Raw genomic sequence first — 12917 nt, forward strand, 5'->3', positions numbered from 1 at the left:
GTGTATGTATTTATGTATGTATGTGTATATCGGTACATATGTGTGTATGTATGTGTATATCGGTACATGTGTATATATATATATGTGTGTATATCGGTACATGTGCATGTATGTGTATATCGGTACATATGTGTGTATGTATGTATGCATATCGGTACATATGTGAATGTATGTATGTGTATATCGGTACATATGTTTGTATGTGTGTATATCGGTACATATGTGTGTATGTATGTGTATATCAGTACATATGTTTGTATGTGTATATCGGTACATATGTGTGTATGTATGTGTATATCGGTACATATGTTTGTATGAGTATATCGGTACATATGTGTGAATGTATGTATTTTTGTATGTGTATATCGGTGCATATGTGTGTATGAGTATATCGGTACATATGTGTGTGTATATATGTGTGTATCGGTACATATGTATGTATGTATTTATGTATGTATGTGTGTATCGGTACATATGTGTGAATGTATGTGTATGTTGTGTATGTATGTGCATAGACTCTTCAACAAGAAAGTAAGACTACTTTTTGTTCATATTTCTGGTTGTCATTTAAAATGTAGAAACTTCAAAAACTTAATTCACACGTTTATAAAATATTCATAAATTTAATTTTTTATTTTATTTAGTGCCCGCATTATTATTTAGTACCCGCACACACTCCGTTGTTGACGTCGGGGAGGTTCTTTTGACCCTAAGCACCGCCCGCCCGTATCGTCGCTGGCTGTGAAATGATCTGTCCAATGACATGAAACGCACAACAACCCCCAGAGGCAAGCAAGGTCCCCTCTGTGTATCCAACCTAAAGGACTCACTCTGCAGATCTTCAAGTCAAAAGTATCATGTGCTGTTCCTCGTGTTACGCTTTGGCTGCGCTCCTGTTCTGCACAATATTCAGTAAGTACCTCCAGGGATGGACATGTTGTGTGATCTGCTCAAGCTCACTAATATTGAAGTGATCCGGGGCTGCTGCATTGGCAATAAAACAGGATTACGAAAACTTGTCCATCCTATGTTTGACTAACCCAGATATTTTAGCCAGAGAATACTGTACAGAGATTTGGCTCGCTCTCAATTTGGCAGGAGAACGAAACCAAAAGTCTACTTTTCGTGCCATATTCTTAACGTTAAGAGTGCCAGCACAACAAGCGATAACGATCCTTCTGAAGGACTACCATTCGACACACAGGATACAGTTGGTTTCAGGCCGACGAACATGACAGACATGGGTAGTAAGTACTCTCTAACAGCATATGGTAGTGTGCATAAAAGCTCATGAGAAGTCACAAACAAATGCACATTTAGTGTGTGTGTGTGTGTGTGTGTGTGTGTGTGTGTGTGTGTGTGTGTGTGTGTGTGTGTGTGTGTGTGTGTGTGTGTGTGTGTGTGTGTGTGTGCGTGTGTGTGTGTGTGTGCGCACATGCGTGCGCCTGCCTGCGCTGGACTGATTGCTTGTATGTCTGTGTACATAATATGTATAATGGATGATATAAGCTAGACGTTCATCAAAATATGCTAACCATCTTGGGAAGCAAAGAGAAGCTGACGTTTTGGGTGTTAACCCTTTGTTGGAGTAAGTTTTTAGTTACAAAACTAGGTGGAGAGGAAAACACACAAAGCTTGTTCGCGGCAACAAAGAAAATTAGATATCCGCGATCACAAAGCGATTGCCAAGCGTAAGCCAGGAGAGGTTTACCCTTAGCTATCACCCGTGACTCACTCTTGGCCTGTGATCCAATGATGGTCTTTTTTTTTTCAGGCCACCATATGACCTTGACCTTCAACATTTATGCCTGGTGTTCGCTTCATGGTTAAGTTGGTGGGCTTTGGATCCTTGGGTCCTGAGTTCAAATCCCACTCAGCTGTTGAATTAATACCAGGTGGGGTTTACTCGACCTGTCATCCTTCCGAGGTCGGCAAAATTAATGCCAGCATGCTGGTATCCTGTGTCGGAGTGGCGACCCGTCCAGGATTGTGCCCAATAGCCAAGGAGACTGCTTAGGCAGCACCAACGCTCTGCACAGAGTGTGGTCCCAATCCCCTCCTCCTCCTCCTCCTTCAACATTTATGGATAGAGTGTAATTTTAGAAAATGTGTCCCTATCTGTTAATCTATCCAAAAAACGCAACGTCATCAAAATCAGAGGAAAATTATTCGAGTTATGATGAAAAAGGTGTTTTTTTTAAATTAGGTCACAATCCCCCCACCCCAAAAAGTAGGTCAAGGACACCAATCGAGTACCAGGTGCACAACTTCAGTTCAGGTGCACGATTATGATGCAAGAACATCTGGTAAGGTCAAGCGGTCTTTCGATTCCGCATTGGCAAAATTGAGCAGACAAAAAAAAACATGTAATTTTTTTCGGACCACCATTTAACTTTGACCTTTAACCCAGAGGGGTCTGATATCAATTGAGTGTAAATGCAACTTGCTCAAAGTTATCTAGAGAGGGCAATGTAGTTCTGATCGGACAAACCTTCGTCGAGTTATCGTGAAACGTGTTAAAATGTGTATAATTAGGTCATGACCTTAAAAATGACCTCAGGGTCAAAAACATTCGGTCAACCCCGCATACTTTCTTTTCTCATTATTGACTCTCCTGTATCATTCCGAAAATCCCAGCCGGCTCTGAGATACAGCTCAGAAATCGATACAATTTGGAGTGTTGAGAGTGCAGGAAGAAAATAAATAAATGATAAATTTTTAATTGGTGGTTTACTCCCAGGGGTCTAAGAAACTCTGTGGTACCATTAAAATGGGGGCCGCCGATTGTAGAAACAAATCTGACAACAACAATCAGCCTTACCCGATGCTATTTGGCGTGAAGATTAAAAGGGCATTTGTGGAATTGGAGTTCTCGCCGCAGAAAGATTTGCGCAATCCCGCAGAAAATGATCGCCCAGGGTCAAAACAACAAAAGTCATTGTCATGCTCGGATGTTTTTTTTTGATGAATCCTATCAACTGAAATCTACATTTGATATTCCAACAAAAAAATTTTTTTAAAGATTGTATGAAAACATTTTTTGCATATGCATACAGAAATATTGTCCCAAAAGCAAATATGAACAAATCCTTTTAGTGTTGATTTCAAATACGTGGAGAGAAAGGACAGACAGTGGTGGAGGTCTTGCTGTTTACTCTCGAGTGACTTGGTACTGTGTAATATAAATTTTTACCCAATATGCATGGAGCGCAAAGTGGGGTTCAGCAATTAGTTCACTCTGTCTGTCAGACGTCCTCTATGATCGAGGAACTATTTCATTTCAATTGAATTTTATATTTTGAACTTTGTGGAACACTAATCAGAATAAGAATCGGAACAGGAACCTGCAGTTCAGTCGTACTTTGGCTCTGATTTTGGCAAATTGTATGGGATCTTGTCCCGAGTGCGCATACGCACTCGTGGTATAACAAGTGCTTCATATTCTGTCTGCCTGTCTGGCAGTGAAACAAAATTGAAAATCATTCCAAACAGGAAATTTACTGTTTTTAGGGATGTCATAAAGGAAACAAATAACAGACATGAAGAACTAATGTAACGTGTCAGATAAGGTTTTGTAAAAGATGGTACGTCAACGGCGGTAAACTCCAGAATTTTTTTTTCAATCAAATTGTACATATCTGAACACTGTATAACACAAATCACCTTGTTTGGACTGCTAAAAACCTTCAGTTTAGCGGTACTTGGGCATAATGTTACGCCGTCTTGACCAATCAAATTTGCCACAAGCTCTGAGGTCAGACAATGGTGGCACCTTGCGATGTAAGCACTGAGCTGATTTTGTCCAAAAGATCTGTTTGTTTACTTCATTGGTTCTTGTTATTGGATTCGCTATATATGCTAGATATCCCTTGTCGGGTTTTCCGTCTGTCTGTCTGTGTGTATGTGTGTCTGCAACGCGAGGCTCCACAGCACGAACCAGCGAACCCATTTCGATGAAACTTTGCCAACATGTGGAATATGGTCTGGGAATGTGCACGCTTGAATTTCGTTGCCGAGCAACCACCCGTTGTTGTGCAGCGGCCGAAAAACCACGTACAGTATTTTCAATACTTGTCCTTCAGTTTTGAATGTAGAGAAACGAGACTTCGGAATGAAACACTTCGAGATATTTAGAAAATTTTACTTGAGCCGATTTTTGATTGAGGTTTTATTTTTCAAATGGTAGTCCTTCAAAAATCGGGTGTCTATTCACCGTCATTTTTTATGAGGGGCTTAGGAAAGTGGGCGGAGCTTAGGGAAAGTGGACATGGTTGATGAAAAGTGGGAGTGGCGTAGGAAAGTGGGCGTGGCTTATGAAAAATATTGTGTGGCTCAGGAGGTGTGGTCAAACAAGAGCATTGAGAGAAGTTTATCGGGTTTTCCGTGTGTGTGTGTGTGTCGTCCTTCAAAAATAGGGTATCTGTTTACCGTCATTTTTTATGAGGAGTGCCAGTTGGCAAAATACGCAATAGGAAAAATCTTGCCAGGCAAAGGAACAATTGTATGTGAACCAATACGTCTTGGCAATGAATCTTCGTCGGTGGATCGGTCAGAATGAAAAGCATCGTATCCGGCGCTTCGATCCTAGCGAATCCCTCATCGCCTTCTGGCTTGTTTACATGTTAACTGTTATTCGCGTTGCACGTGGTATATGCTTGGGGAGCCTTAGTGGTGCGAGTTTCTGTTTGCGCTGTCGCTGATGATTCACCAACAAGTGATGAAACCAGTCCAGCGGATGAGTGGTAGGGGGTGTGTACCATTGGCATTTTCATGGATGTACAACTTGTGAATGTCTACAGCTGAAGAGGAACCTGGGTGGGTTGTGAAACAGCAAAGGGCTTACCTTGTGTAGTTTTTCTTAGTTGCTTTATGTCAACTTCTTTGGATGAAAGAGCATGGGAATAATATATGTATATGTGTGTACACTGGCAGGGTATGCTTAGACATTGTAAGCAATAATGAACCGTACTTCGCCATTGTCTTGGGTTGCTCACCTGAGTTTGTTGTTTTTTTGGTTCACGAAAGAATATTTTCACGAAAAAAATAAGTGACCACTAATAAAAAATGGTCATAAAAATAAGTGACCACTATATTCATTATTGTTGTGTGTCTGTCTGTCTGTCTATCTGTCTGTCCCGAGCATAGCTCCGTGGGTTTTGATCCGATCCTGACAATTTTGGTGGGAGGTTTATATCATGATCTAGTTGTGTTTTCTTGAAAATGGGTGTGTTGCGCCCATTATGGGCGGAGCCACGCCCCAAAAACATGTTTTTAGGGGGTAGCCGATTTCAATTTGCATCTTCTCCATGGGGGTTTGTCGAATCCGGCAGGGGGTTTCAGTATTTGGTTAGCCCAATGGCACCTGCATAGCCCCATGGAGCTCAATTTTTCATTTTCGTCACAAGGTCACGAACTTAGAAAATTGCGAATTTTGGCATAAAAAAAATATCTTCTCCGAGGGGTTTGTCGAATCTGGCAGGGGTTTCGGTATTTGGTTAGCCCAATGGCACCTGCATAGCTCCACAGAGCTCGATTTTTCATTTTCGTCCCAAGGTCAAGGTCACAAGGTCACAAACTTAGAAAATTGCGAATTGTGTTTTTAGGGGGTAGCCCATTTCAATTTGCATCTTCTCCTAGGGGTTTGTCGAATCTGGCAGGGGTTTTGGTATTTGGTTAGCCCAATGGCACCTGCATAGCCCCACGGAGCTCGATTTTTCATTTTCGTCCCAAGGTTAAGGTCACAAGGTCACGAACTTAGAAAATTGCGATTTTGACATAAAAATCCATCTTCTCCGAGGGGTTTGTCGAATCTGGCAGTGGTTTCGGTATTTGGTTAGTCCAATGGCACCTTTATAGCCCCACGGAGCTCAATTTTTAATTTTCGTCCCAAGGTCAAGGTCACAAGGTCACGAACTTAGAAAATTTCGAATTTTGACATAAAAATCATACGACCACCCAAACTTTGAGAGCTGGGATGACAATATTTTTATGCATAATCTTGAGGTCATTCCCCACCTTGTGGGGAATGAAACCATTTTGCTCTATCTCAAACACCTTGCCCGTGGCGCCCCCTTCAAGTTTGTTTTTACGCTGATTTCATCAAAGTATGGATAATAATCTGAGGAGTGCGAAATTCCATGTAGCCTATATGACGTTATATTGTTCCTGGAATGTTCCAGAGGAAGTTTTGCACCAAAGGTCATAATTCTTGACCTTTGACCTTTAAAGGTCACAAAGTTCAAATTTTCAAAGTTGTGGGAATCAAACCGGATTTTCGACCTTCTTCAACGAACTAACTCCAGTAAGCTATAGTACATATCCTGTTTCCTTATTTTAATGTCCACAACATTGTTTTGTGACCTTTAAAGGTTTTGCAAAGGTTAAATTTTGAAAGTTGTTGAACGAAACCCGGTTTTCGATATTTTGCAGCTAATAACCTGTCACTCGTACCACATCATGTTGATCATTTTTATAACTTGGTCAAACATTATCACATTGTCTCATCCTTGACTTCTGAAACAATCTACATCGTCAAATACCGCTCATGAACCATCGTCGTCTTCAGACTTGTTTTCTTTCATTTTATATTTATTTTCATTTATTTATATCTTCATTCATGGATGCTTTCCAATGGTTCTGTGATGTTTCCTGGTGTATTGACTTCAATATCCATCAGCATACAAAATTACCGTGCTTCCCCATTCTCTCAGGTTGCTCACCGACATTTTTAGCCCCCATTGGACTTAGTTAGAAATGGGGACTTATGGATTTGGTCCGACGTTGTTCAAATTTGTCACACAGATAACGAATGATGGCTTCCGCAGGCACGTCTTTCTTTTTTGAGATTAGATCCAAGGTGGCCGACTGGTGGCCATTTTGTTACTTCAATGTGTCCCCGACCATTTCTCAGACTTGTATGGTCCGATTTTGTTTAAACTTGACACAAGCACAGTCTCTCTCCCTCTCCCTCTCCCTCTCCCTCTCCCTCTCCCTCTCCCTCTCCCTCTCTCTCTCCCTCTCCCTCTCCCTCTCCCTCTCCCTCTCCCTCTCCCTCTCCCTCTCCCTCTCCCTCTCCCTCTCCCTCTCCCTCTCCCTCTCCCTCTCCCTCTCCTCTCTCTCTCCCTCTCTCTCTCTCTCTCTCTCTCTCTCTCTCTCCCTCCCTCTCTCCCTCTCTCTCTCCCTCTCTCTCTCCCTCTCTCTCTCTCTCTCTCTCTCTCTCCCTCTCTCTCTCCCTCTCTCTCTCTCTCTCTCCCCCTCTCTCCCCTCTCTCCCCCTCTCTCCCCCTCTCTCCCCCTCTCTCCCCCTCCCCCTGGTTGCATCATTGGTTGAGACGTGGCTATGCCGCTGATGCAGTGTCCCCCTTACCAGTACACTGGTGCTCATTTTGCCGACCTTGGAAGGATAACAGGCTGAGTCAACCTCCTGGTGTATTTTAATTCAGCAGCCAGCGGGGCTTGAACTCAGGACCCTCGGATCCCAAGCCACCACCCCAACCACTAAGCCAACACCAGGCTTACAAGCACAGTACATGATGGCATACACATGCACCTCACTTTATCTTGTGATCTGATCAAAGATGGCCGACTGGTAGACCAGAGGCCATTTTAATTGTTCATAAATATGGGCTCGCCCTTTAACACCAGACAGGAAAATTACAAAACCAATAGAGGCTATGACGTTTTATGTCTTTTTAACTTTTTTTTTCATTTATATATTTTCATTTATTTATATTTTCATTTATGGATGCTTTCCGACAGTTCTGTGATTTTACCCAGTGTATCGGCTATGATGTCCGTTGGCAGACAAAATTTCAGCTTTCTACATCACCCAGAAGGAACTGATCTTTAGTATCAGTCAGTCAGTGAGTCAGTGGATAAACTCCCATGTTCTTCCATCCAAAGAAGGCTACATGCATATATCATGACAAAAGGGACCCACCCATTGGGACCATACTCTGTGCAGAGCATTGGTGCTGCTTAAGCAGTCTCCTGGGCTATTGGACACAATCCTGGACAGGTCACCACTCCGACACATGATACCATCCATCCATCCATCCATCCATCCATCCATTGGGACCTTACTCTGTGCAGAGCGTTGGTGCTGCCTAAGCAGTCTCCTCGGCTATTGGGCACAATCCTGGACGGGTCGCCACTCCGACACTGGATACCAGCAAGTTGGCACTCATTTTGCCGACCTCGGAAGGATGACAGGCAGAGTCAACCCCACCTGGTATTAATTCAACAGTCAAATGAGATTTGAACTCAGGATCCTCGGATCCCAAGCCCACCACCCTCACCATTAAGCCAACACCAGGCACAAAAGGGATTGAGACACATAAATCAAGTAATCGATGCAATTAATTGAAGAAAAGGGACAAAGTTTATATGCTGGAAAACATCTCAGCGAGACATATACACTTGAATGCCAATTTAACCTCATCTTAAGCACCTCAGCAAACTCGTTTGGGAAGCACAAGATGATGGAGAGCGGAGACAGAAGGAGAGGTTGAGTGTGGAGATTTGGACAAGGGGGTCTTCGATTATCAGGGTGAGGAGAGTGTGATTTGTGAGCGGTCAGTGACTTGTTCTCAGGCCGGAACATTCGTGCTGCAGTCCGTCCGGCAGGCACTCTACCCTGGCTGGTGCTCGAGCGGTCCAGGACTGCAACTGGATCCCTATCTCTTCTGCTTATGTACTCCATCTCATCACTCACCAACCTTGAACCATCTCTGATGACACCGGTTCCTGATTGCGATCTCCACTCGAACTGCGTTCTCGCTGTTCTGATGTGGCACACTCCATTGATGGCCTTTATCAATTATACAACTAACATCAACACTGCTGCTCTATATGCCATACTCTGGCCATGTGGTCCCCAGCATGGGATGCAGACATCACATGTCACTTGCCACGTCCCGACAGATATCATTCACTGGTAGCACACGTGGAGACGCCATTCTCCTGGTAACACCCATGCTCAGGAATCAATGGGTAGGATCACACAACGGTAAAAAGTGAAGATACAGTAAATGACAGAGGGATATAGGGGAAGACAGACACAGGGTTTTAGGGCTAGAGGGAGCTCTCCATACACACGATCTTGGCAGCTGTTAAGTGAGATGCTGTGACAGTGCATCCTATTCTAACCTTAACTAAGAAACAACTACGTAATAGGTCAAAATGGCCGACCGGTCAAATTTCATTAAAAATCTTCTTCTCCAGACCCACCAGTCAGAATGCTACCAAATTTTGGTTGCAACATTAGGCCAGGGTAGGGATGTTAAATTGCGGGGTTCATGCCGATCACGTGACCAGAAGTGTCAAAACGGCCGACTGAGTCAATTTTGTGGAAAATCACTTAAATTTCTTCAAAAATCTGCTTCTCCAGACCCACCAGTCAGAATGCTACCAAATTTGGGTTACATGAGGCCACGGCCCAGATAAAGCTACCAGTCCAATGGTCTTATTTTTTTCCCCACACTTCCATCATGTTTTTTTTTGTTGTTGTTGTCCTTAAGAGTGCCCTCACTTTCCCGACATTTGTTTGTGTTTCCTGCCGGGCTGGAAAAAATACTCTGAGCCTGAACACGCATGGTATTCATTTTTGAAATCTCATTCAGCAAGTTCAAATTGTGGTTGAAAAAAAAAAAATTGTTTCATCGATATCTGTGTTGCCTTACTCGGCATTTTAGAACACTTGCTGTCGTGATGGAAGAAATTTTCTTGCTGAATTGTTTACCAACTTGTTTTTCTTTTATCCACAGGCTATGAGGGGGAGGCTCTGCTGTATCAAACAGAATTGAACATGAATGGTATTAAAGGGACCGCACAGCTCAACAACTTGACAAGAATACTGGACTTGAACCTTGACATCACTGATGACACCCTATCAGTCTCTCTTCATCCATTCCCGGTGATCCACGGTGACTCGGCAGAGCCATGTGACGTTCGTCAGATCGGTTCACCCATTTTTTCTACAATCAACCAGGTGCCATTAGTTGGAAGGAATGCCGCGATTGATGTCTTTGATCAACTCGTGCTTTCTGCCGATTTGGCCGACCTTTCGATCGCTGTGATGTCCTCAAACTTAGGTGTCAAGGCATGCGGAACTCTACGTGTAGCTAATGCTACAATTCGCACGGCGAGGGCAAAATATTTTATCAACTCAGTTGCTGGGACAATTTATTTGCGTCATGATAGTTCCCAAGGCTCTGTAAGACTTCTGTCAGACCTCCAATTTCTCTCAAACGATGATGGTGTTCCATTAATGGTGTTATTGGCAGAGGGACGATGTGATGAGATCAAGGAACCAGCAAGAAAGGAATTGTTGAAAGTAAGAATTGGACAACGTCTTTCACCACTGAAGTCACGTGGGGTGCTGACCACATCTTGGGATGAAATAATTGGGAAGGCTCTTGTTATTGTTTCTGTGACAATCGGTTGTGCTGATGTACATGAAGTGACGGAAGTGGAGACTGTGGCTCACATTAACATGAATGATGTTCGAGGAAGCATCACCATCTCGCAGAGCTCTATGTTTGAACCTTCCCAAGTTACATTGTCATTGAAAGGTCTGAATGAAAATGGTGGAGGTTATCATGTTCACAATTTTCCAGTTCCTCCTCGACTCTTTGCCGCAGATGATGTTTGCGCAAATGCAAACACAGGTGGACACTGGGATCCATTCGGTATGAGCACAGATGCTCTCAACTACCCAGGGAACACTAACTCCACTCATGATATGTATGAGGTGGGAGATCTCAGCGGACGGCATGGAAAGTTAAATGACTTGAATGAGGTCTTCCAGGAATACGATGATTGGAACTTACCTATGTTTGGTGTTAACTCGATAATGGGTCGTTCATTAGTCGTACACTATACCAATGGAACTCGCTGGCTCTGTGCAACACTACAGCCCAACAAGGAAACCATCATGGCTGCTGCCATCTTTACTAGCCCCATCGTAGGCCGAATCTTCCTCCAGCAGTTTCGCGGCGACCCATATGCTGACGTTTCTATCTTCATTGAACTTGCACATGCCAATAACACGACCCCGTTGACATCCAATCACAACTGGCATGTCCACACATGGCCAATCCAAAGTGCGTCTGACCTACAACCTAATCGCTGTGCTTCAGTTGGTGGCCATTTTAATCCATATGATGTCCCTGTTTCTGAAACATACACTTCAGAGTGCCAAAAAGACAATACTTTTATGTGTGAAGCTGGTGATTTTTCAGGCAAGCATGGCCAGCTGGACATTCCAGATGATCTTGCGTTAGTTTCAGCCAAGCATTTTTTCACTGACACCACAGTTTCCCTGCTTGGCCCACACACGATTGTCAATCGCTCGGTAGTGGTGCATGCATCGAATGGTGGAGCTCCCCGCTTTGCCTGTGCCAATGTTACGCTCCTTCGGCCTACTGTGCTTCTGAAAAAGGTGTGGAACGGCACCCAGGCAACCGGATCACTGAACCTAACTCAGGTCTCGCCATTTGAAGTCACAACCGTTCATATCAACTTCCCAAGAATGACAGAATCATCTGTGTTGCAAATCCACAGCCTACCCCGACCAGGTGGCATCAAGAATGATGTTGAGGCCTGTTCTGAGGTGAGGCTAACAGGAAACATACATTTGAATGGTGAATATAACCAGACGTGATGATTAGTAAATGCCTCCGGTAACTTTTGTCATACTACAATGAATGTTGTGATTTTTGTTCATACAATTCGTATATTCAGTCCTTTCACTCTATTTAATTCAAGAAATATTGTACTGTATTTCGGAATACAATAAGGGAGCATTATGAGGGGCAGCCCAGAGTGACGTAGAAGTACGCGCACTCACCTCTAAGCTGTCTAGTCTGGGTTTGAAGCTATAAACTGTCATCCCGGTGTTTCACAGGCAGGGTGATTCATCAACGTGTGTGCCGTCCCTCGGATGGATGTTAAACTGGGTCTCCCATCTGCCGGCATTAGTTGGTGGACATTAAATATCCCACGACGTCCTTTGTGAAGAGTAGGTGAGCTGTCACCAACATCACGAACAAATTCCAAATTCCTGCCCTGACTTCTCTGCCAGAGTTGTGACCCGGCCAAGATTGTAGCCTTGTAACTGCTTCGGCATCACCAATGCTCTGCATAGGGCACGGTGCATGATGATGAGCATGTGTGAGTGTCGTCCAGATTTGACAAACACCGTTTGTTTTACAATTAAGCTAACATGTGACCTTGACAAGCAATGATCACCACACTGCGCAGCCAAATATCTGTAAGTTTTGCTCAGAACTTTGATGTTTCTGTTGAACAGAAGTGTCAAAATTTGGTGATGTCAGTCAATTATTGACTGTTCCACCCTCTTTGGTGTCTCTATTGCCACCATCCTGATTGTCAGCAGATACATGAAGGCAGGAAGCGCATGATTGTATGGCTAATGGTCACCAACACTACAAAGACAAATTTCCTCTAACATGATTAGTCTGCAGACGTTACTCTTCCTTTTATGAAGTCTACTTTATCCAGGTCAAATGAAAGTCCAGGTCAAATTTGAGTGGGCGAAGGCCAATGGTTTATCGGTTTATCCAAACAAATGTGTCCAAATGAAAGTCTAGGTCAAACTTGAACGACCCACAAAGGTTTCATCTGATCAAGTACCTTGAACATGGATTTCTAAAATCGCTTAACGAAAGTACTGACATTACTGTATATACAAGGAAAGACAACTTAGGAGACCACTTGGCCTATCGTGTCTATGCCATATCCAAATCGCAGCATTCAAACCTCCTGAAGATAGTGCAAATTATACATCCAACGACAACCGATCAATGATCCAGGCTAACACAGCAAACTAAACTGAAACCATTTCTTAGAACATTTAAACTTTTGCCCCATTTTATCCTGTGTGTGTTGGCCCACTAT

General features: G+C 43.4%; 1 protein-coding gene across 1 annotated transcript in view; it reads left to right on the forward strand.

Moving 5' to 3' along the window:
• The first annotated feature begins 753 nt into the window (after positions 1 to 753).
• LOC147016119 (uncharacterized) overlaps positions 754 to 12917 on the forward strand; it is a 77074-nt gene continuing 64910 nt past the window's right edge. Inside the window, exons 1-2 of the mRNA XM_085848848.1 lie at positions 754 to 912; positions 9764 to 11610. Coding sequence (XP_085704974.1) covers positions 858 to 912; positions 9764 to 11610 — 1902 coding nt within the window. The 5' untranslated portion in view covers positions 754 to 857. The remainder of the gene's footprint in view (positions 913 to 9763; positions 11611 to 12917) is intronic.

This window comes from Eptatretus burgeri, chromosome 12 (assembly GCF_056783735.1).
Source record: "Eptatretus burgeri isolate ZD-2024b chromosome 12, Ebu_testis_v1, whole genome shotgun sequence".
Classification (NCBI taxonomy): Eukaryota; Metazoa; Chordata; class Myxini; order Myxiniformes; family Myxinidae; genus Eptatretus; species Eptatretus burgeri.